The following is a 7,129-nucleotide window of genomic DNA, read 5'->3' on the forward strand; positions in this document are numbered from 1 at the left end:
TTTAGAAAAATACATATCATGTTTACTAAAACCTTTCCATTTATAATTGCTCATATAATTTTTCTAATTAATTAACAAATGGAATAATATAAATTAAGCATATGAACTATCTTTAACAACTCTACAAAAGTAACAAATTTCTCAATGCTGTATAGTAGGAAAAATATAAGGCATTTACAAAATCAAACCACACGAGTTTTTTTATGCTTCTTATCAAACAACAATTGATTATACAAACAAGGTCCATAGAAATGCCAATAGTCAAATTAATATAGTAATTCTCATTTTTAAGTCTATAAAAATGTTTTCAATCAAAATAATTCAAGAATTAAAAATGGCTGTAGTTAAACTTGAAATTTTATATTAGAATCAACCCAAATTTTAATTTAGACATTCCTAAAAAATCATCTTTAGAGTTACACATGTATAAGTATTGAAAAATTTTAAATTGTATAACCAAATTAAGAAGAGATATAAGAGGAACATAATCTATATTTGAACTAAATCAAATCCGAATAATCATAAAATTCATTGGTTTATCAACACAAATTTACATACTAAATATATTTTAGTCAAATATATTATTTAATTATAGAACTTACTATAATAACATAAATAAGTTAATCAATATTCATTTTCATAAACAAATAAGATGTTTATAACAATAAGTAATCCATGGAAATAAAACTTATAAATAAGACCATCTCAAATATTTAAACCATAGATTTTAAATCATATATCAAGTTGATTTAATATTTAAAGATGTTACTGTTGAGAAAAAGTGTAAAGATGGAGATCTAATTAAGTTGATGTACCTTTCTTATTCAACGTTAAGTCTTGATCATTTTATCTAGAACTAAGCAAATTAAACTCTAGTAGTAGACTTTAAATCTATTCAAAATTTATCAATAGTAAACTTTGAGAGTGGATCTTATTTCCCAATTTCATATAGGCAGTAATATCAAAATCTTTTACCATGCTTAAAAACATAAAAATAAAATAAGTTAATCAAAACAATTATAATTGATCATAAATTAGCTAAAAAAAAGTTAATCAGAAATGAAGCATTAAATAAAAGAAACTTATTGTAAAAACTTAGCATCTTATTGTCTAAGATCTTGGAGATCATAGAAGGTAATTTTGATCGTTGATAAAAAGAACTATCATTTTGAGTAAGATCATGCTGATAGCCTATTATAAAACTAAAAGAAGAATACAAAGATTAAGCGAAAAAGAAAGATAAAAAGAAATGAAAGGATGATTCAATTTTCACTTGGAATACCATAAGCTTGTACATTCCCTCTATTTATAGGGTTTCAAAAACCATGAGTTATAAAGCATTAATGACCCATGGTTAGGTACCTTATAAATGATTTAGGGGTTATATGATAATGAATATAGGAGTTATGAACATTCATTCTTTAAGGGTTACAATAGAATAAGTTTAAGGGTTATGGACATTCATTTATCAATGAATTTAGAACAACTCTCTATTTCACTAAACTTATCACATTTTAATTTTGTGATACAAAATTTTCAATTTTGACCGCTTATTTTTTAGTATTTATCATGATAAAATTTTGAAAGAAATATATTATAAAAATTTAAATGAGGTAGATTTTAGATATATTTTTATAAGACTTGATAACTTAAAAATTATCATTACATTGTAACATTTTTTATTGAGACACAGAAAATTACAAATTAAAGGTGAGAATAAAAAATGGTGACTCTGAATGAGCGCGTTGTTTACTTACAATTAGTATAAAAATAACAATAATAATGAAATTAGATATTGTAATGATATTACAACATAAGATAAAAGATAAATTAAACACATCGCACCACACTCTAAAATTAAAATTTAAAGGGTCGACCAAAAACTCTACCACCCACTACTCTCTTATACCGTGAGAAAATTACAACATCACAACCTAAAGAATCTTATGGATAAGATACGCTTTTATATATGGACTTCACAACAAATTCACCTTTTGCAAAATTATTTAATTAACAGATTAAATCTGGAGTTGGTAAGGTGCCAAATTATTTGCAGCCACTACAAATTACATTGGTAATATATTACATGGCATATCATGGATAAAATGCCAAAAAAGCACACCCATTATGATTTTGAGATTCATGGAAAAGATTAAGAGCAACTTATAATCCCATGAACAGAGGTGTATTTTATGTAATAAAGAAATACTATTAATTCCAACTGATACATCTATATTTACAAATGCGATATCTTGATTGCTGAAGCAGGAAGTCTCAGCCCGGGACATAGTAATCCATCTTTTCCACAGGCAGATTTAAATCGGATGTTTCCACCTGAACGACCAAAGACATAGGCGAAATTATTAATTACCAAAAAACACAAATGTAGTAGTCGTGCTGAGAGCTGCTAGTCTTGGCTAATTAGCACTAACTGTTGACTATTTGCGAAATTACTCATTTGCGATTTTAAAAAAAATTCAGCTAGTCTGCTGGTTCATTATTCAAAGGATCAAAGGGTAGAAGCAAAGTTACCTCTTCAAATGGGACAAAGACGAATGGTGTTAGACCCCTTTTGTGGGACACAGCAGGCACATCTGGGTTGTGAGTTTCATCGTCCTGCCAGCCTTCGACAACTCCAAGGATGTCCTCTTCAGGACCACTGGCTTCATTATCATCCACACCACTAGTAACAAGGGAAAGTAAATCCATTCGATTGTTAGCCCCTGCTGTTGTTCCTCGTAATCTGTACAAGTATGTAATAAAGAAAACTGAATAAAATTGCTAATGGAGGAGATTTAGACAGAGAGAGGAATATTGAGGGAATAAAATATGAAAGAAATACTTGATCAAGTAATTATCTATTAACTACAAGGTATATTCCGATCCAAAGACAGCATTTTGTAAAATGCCAGATATCTTAACTCACTTCTATGGTATTTTGTCTTTATAACTTAGCATTTGGCATGCAATTACTAATTTTGAACTGCTAATAAAATAAAATAAAATAAAAATGCAGGTATGAGACATAAGACCCTTATCCAAAAGCAAATTATTTGGTTCAGGATAATAGTTTTAACTCTAGAACAAAATTTAACAAGAAAGCCTCACACCTCATAGATGAATGGAACAAAAAAACAAGAACAAAAGTTGATGCTTCTTATATTACCTTAAACGAATTCTCAACACAGTAGGACGCATGCCAGGGTACAAGACGGCAGCTTCAACCTGCATAATAGAATTATAACAAAATCCTTAAAATACATATCAAGTTAGTAATAATAGGAAGAGAGTAGAAATTGAATTAAACAACTAACTTAATGTGCATTCAATGGAGCATAAGTGCATCAACCTACCAAATATGATATGATATTCCAAATATTATTTTGATGAAAAGAGCTAACCTTGTTATCGGACAAAGTGTAATGGCCACCAAAAACACAGTCTGCTTTGGATGCACGAAAATTCATGAACTTTGCTGCATCCTTTATTTTTTGAGAGGAATTCTAATAACAAATAAATAGAGATATCAATTAGATTAAGAAAACATGGGATCATATCCAGAACTATAGAAAGTTATATGTACAAAACAACCTTGTATAGAAATCTGCCAGAAGGAAAAAATCTCAAGTAACGAAAGTAGCAGACCTGCAGAAGTATTAACGAAAAGATGAAAAAGAATTAGAAATAATTTCAGAATAAAGCAATATACAATGATATCTTGGGATGAAGATAAGGGTTAGCATAATACAATGTGAACTGGATTTGTGATCTTCCACTCTGCAACTCCAGCACGAATATAAGTATTCCGACTTACGTAGAGACCTGCAATATGAAAAGCAATGCAAGTTCTATTAAACATAATCAGAAATCCCAAAGGTTTACAACAAAGAAAGGACTGGCAAATACAGAATAAAATCAGGTTTATTCATGCTAATCCATATGCATTGCAAATATAACATGAACACTTGAGCATGGCAGTTCTTTTTTCATGTACTGCAGATTCAACAAATTTCAGGCTAGAATCAGTAGCTGTTTATAACACTAAAATATAACTGTACAATTGTTGGGCTGTTCTTTTAGGAGGGAGGGGGGAGATCCCAAACATGGAGTTTTTGAATGGATATAAAATTGATGAATTCATGAAAGGGAGTCAAATGAAAAATGAAAAAGCTTCAAGATTTTGAATGCCACTTTAAATTGTTTCGACCAACCAATTATAGTGTATGTAAAGGGTGTTGTCAAAGGGCCTTAATATACACCAAATTTTATGTTTCAAATCAAAATCAAACCACTAAATACCTTTCATAAGAGCCATTCTTATACATGGTTTTCTACAGCAGACAAAGACTAAGGGACTTACTTTTACTTGAGAATGATACCAAAGAGAGTGATTCAAAAATTGTATTTATCTTTTCATATTCTATGTTGGAAAACTTTGATATCTTTATTTAGAGAGATTTAATCAAAAGTGTAGTATATTTAGTCGTACTGTTCCATCCAACCAACTTGTCTTTTTCATTGAGTTCTCATATTTTGAACCTTGGTAGGTATCATTGGCAACCCTTTACTAGTAAAAGGGAAAGGTAAGAATGAGTTTGAAATGAAACAGGCCCTCCCCAACAAATTTGCCAAAATTTGAACTAGGGTACTCAAATCTTTGATTCAGGAGTACGAAATCCCCTTTGTAAATTCTACAAAATACCTTCCAAACCTAGTATCCGAATATCTTTAGACAAGTATTTCAGTCCCCTTGTGTAAAATATCATAGAAGCTTATTTTCCATTCTAAATCTCAAGAATTCAAATCCCATCAACAGCCATTCAAATTCCTTCATATATAAAGATTCTCAAATTGATTTCTTTTCATCTTTAAAACAATATCCTTAGTTTGGAACTTCACCAAAGCTAATACATAGTTTCTTATGTGCTAGCTACTTATAGATTGATTACGTAATCAAGTAATTCTTTATCCCTTCGACATATTTTGAAAATTATTTCGACAATAGTTCCAAACAAACTAATCTGTCTAATACTCGACAGAATTATGAAAATTGAAGAACATAATCATAGAAATTCTCCCAAGAACAAAATGGCAACATGTGCTAAAATCAGCAAGACCATGCATAGCACAGAGTTCACAATTTAAAAATAAATGAATGCAAATAGCATACCTTTCTCCATTTCCCACCGAATATATTACACCCAAAACTAAAAACAAGTGAGAAAGTACAACTTACCATCAGTTCGTACCCGAGGTCTTAAAAGCCACATTTTCCTCCATGAACCTTCATATTTTGATTGCAAGATCTTATAATTCTCCACCAGGCCAGAAAGCTGAAGAAAAGAGGCACTAGTTTTAAGCATCAATAATTCATGCAAACTAATAAAAGCTTCCATATGGAAAGCAAATTTACCTGCCAAGCCTTTAAGCAGGCTGTACGCCAAAACACAGGGTTACGGATTGTGTACCTCCATTTTCGACAAACACATGATGCCCTTCCTAAATCATATGGAGCCATTCGTACAAAGACCTGTACATTTATTTCATCATTACTCTCTAATTAAGGGGAAAAAATTGTTTCTTCTTTTAAATTGCTCTATGTTTTAAAGACAAGGAATTCTACCAGTTCATAAGTAGGAAAATTTGATATTTTGCCATTGAAATTAGAATTTTCAGCTCTTACGCAATAAAATAAACTTCAAGATGTCCGTTTATCAACGAAATCACAATCAATAGATTCAAAATCACATTTTCAGCTCAAAACCTAGCATTTCTAGATGAATAATAAACAATTAGAAGCAGATAGAGAAAACCAAAGTAAGCTAATAAAAATTTTGTCAAAAAGAACTAATGCATTGAAATACTTCGAAAAGCAGCTCATCGGGCAAGCTACGATGGATAAGTGCAGGATCAACATATGATCTTCTGCTGGCGCTTCCAAAAGGGGCAACTGGTCTAACATGTTTTCCATAAAGATCTGAAATTTGAAAAGAAAAAGTAACATTAATAATTTACAAGTGTTTTATACAAAAAAAAAAAAAACTTAAGCTAATGGCTTTCAAACGAAAAAAAAAATGAATAAAATCATTATGGAAAATATATGAAAATAAATAATAAAAAATACCAAGCCAAGGCCTCTGCGTCACAAAGTACTGTACGGTCTTCAAGCGCAAAGCTGATTCTAATTCTACTTCAGAGGGAACTGTTAAGGCAAAATCCGCAAAAATTAAGGCAATTAATTAACTAATAATAATGTAATTAAAAGAATAAGAAAAAAAGGGGAAGAAAGCGATGAGATGAAACAAAACCAATAACAAAGATTGAAGTTTAAATCATTCTTCTTCATTCTGTAACTACACAATTCGAATAAAAATAATCACCGGGAGCAAAGAAAATGGTGGATTGGAATTTAGAAATGAATGAATTCAATAATGGAAATATAAATACCTGGATTCATGGGAATCGAATCAACTATGAATTTTATGAACCTCAAAGGAAAATTGAAGGAAATCTTCTCTCCTCTTTTTAAATTTACCAAACCCCGATATTTCAAAATTAGAAGGAAATAAAAAATAAGTGATGGAAAAATGCTGAGAGATTAAATGAAGGGCCCAATCAGAATAAACTAGAAGACACCGACTCAGTATAACCCAAAACATAAACAAAGGTTATCAACGGGTCGACTGAGTCAGCCCAGTCTACTCTAACAGACCACTGCAACCTACCTTTAAGATGTTAGGCCCTTTAAATTTCCACACTACCCAAGTTATGAAGTATTGCTGGCGAAGTGAGTGGAAGATGTTTGAAATATTGGATTGGGTATTGTATCATGTGAAAGTGGTAAATTTAATTTTTATATTTTTATTTAATTAATCTTAGTTTTTATATTTTTCAAATCGATTGATTTTAGTCCTGTATTTTTTAAAATATGAAATTTTAGTCTTAACTCAAATAGTAGTAGTTAAATCTATTTGATTGATTTCAATTAATAGTCCTATACTATTTATAAAGTTGTAGATTTATTCCATTTTCTCCAGTTGGATCATTCCAAGTCTCTATACATTTTAAAATTTGAAATTTCAATCTTAACATATATGTTTGGCGTATCGGATTTTAGAAATAGCAAAAT

The 7,129-nt window shown here is 30.2% G+C and overlaps 1 protein-coding gene across 1 annotated transcript; it reads right to left on the reverse strand.

The window, feature by feature from the left end:
• Positions 1-1,986: 1,986 nt before the first annotated feature.
• On the reverse strand, positions 1,987-6,713 carry LOC107901422 (F-box protein 7). Its single transcript, XM_016827428.2, has 11 exons — positions 6,448-6,713; positions 6,125-6,202; positions 5,865-5,977; positions 5,414-5,530; positions 5,237-5,333; positions 3,749-3,822; positions 3,592-3,645; positions 3,402-3,503; positions 3,167-3,225; positions 2,533-2,743; positions 1,987-2,334 (listed from the first exon to the last, which is right to left on the reverse strand). The coding sequence occupies exons 1-11, from the start codon at positions 6,455-6,457 to the stop codon at positions 2,275-2,277; spliced, it is 975 nt and encodes a 324-aa protein (XP_016682917.1). The 5' UTR covers positions 6,458-6,713; the 3' UTR covers positions 1,987-2,274.
• Positions 6,714-7,129: the final 416 nt, after the last annotated feature.

This window comes from Gossypium hirsutum, chromosome D06 (assembly GCF_007990345.1).
Source record: "Gossypium hirsutum isolate 1008001.06 chromosome D06, Gossypium_hirsutum_v2.1, whole genome shotgun sequence".
Lineage (NCBI taxonomy): Eukaryota > Viridiplantae > Streptophyta > Magnoliopsida > Malvales > Malvaceae > Gossypium > Gossypium hirsutum.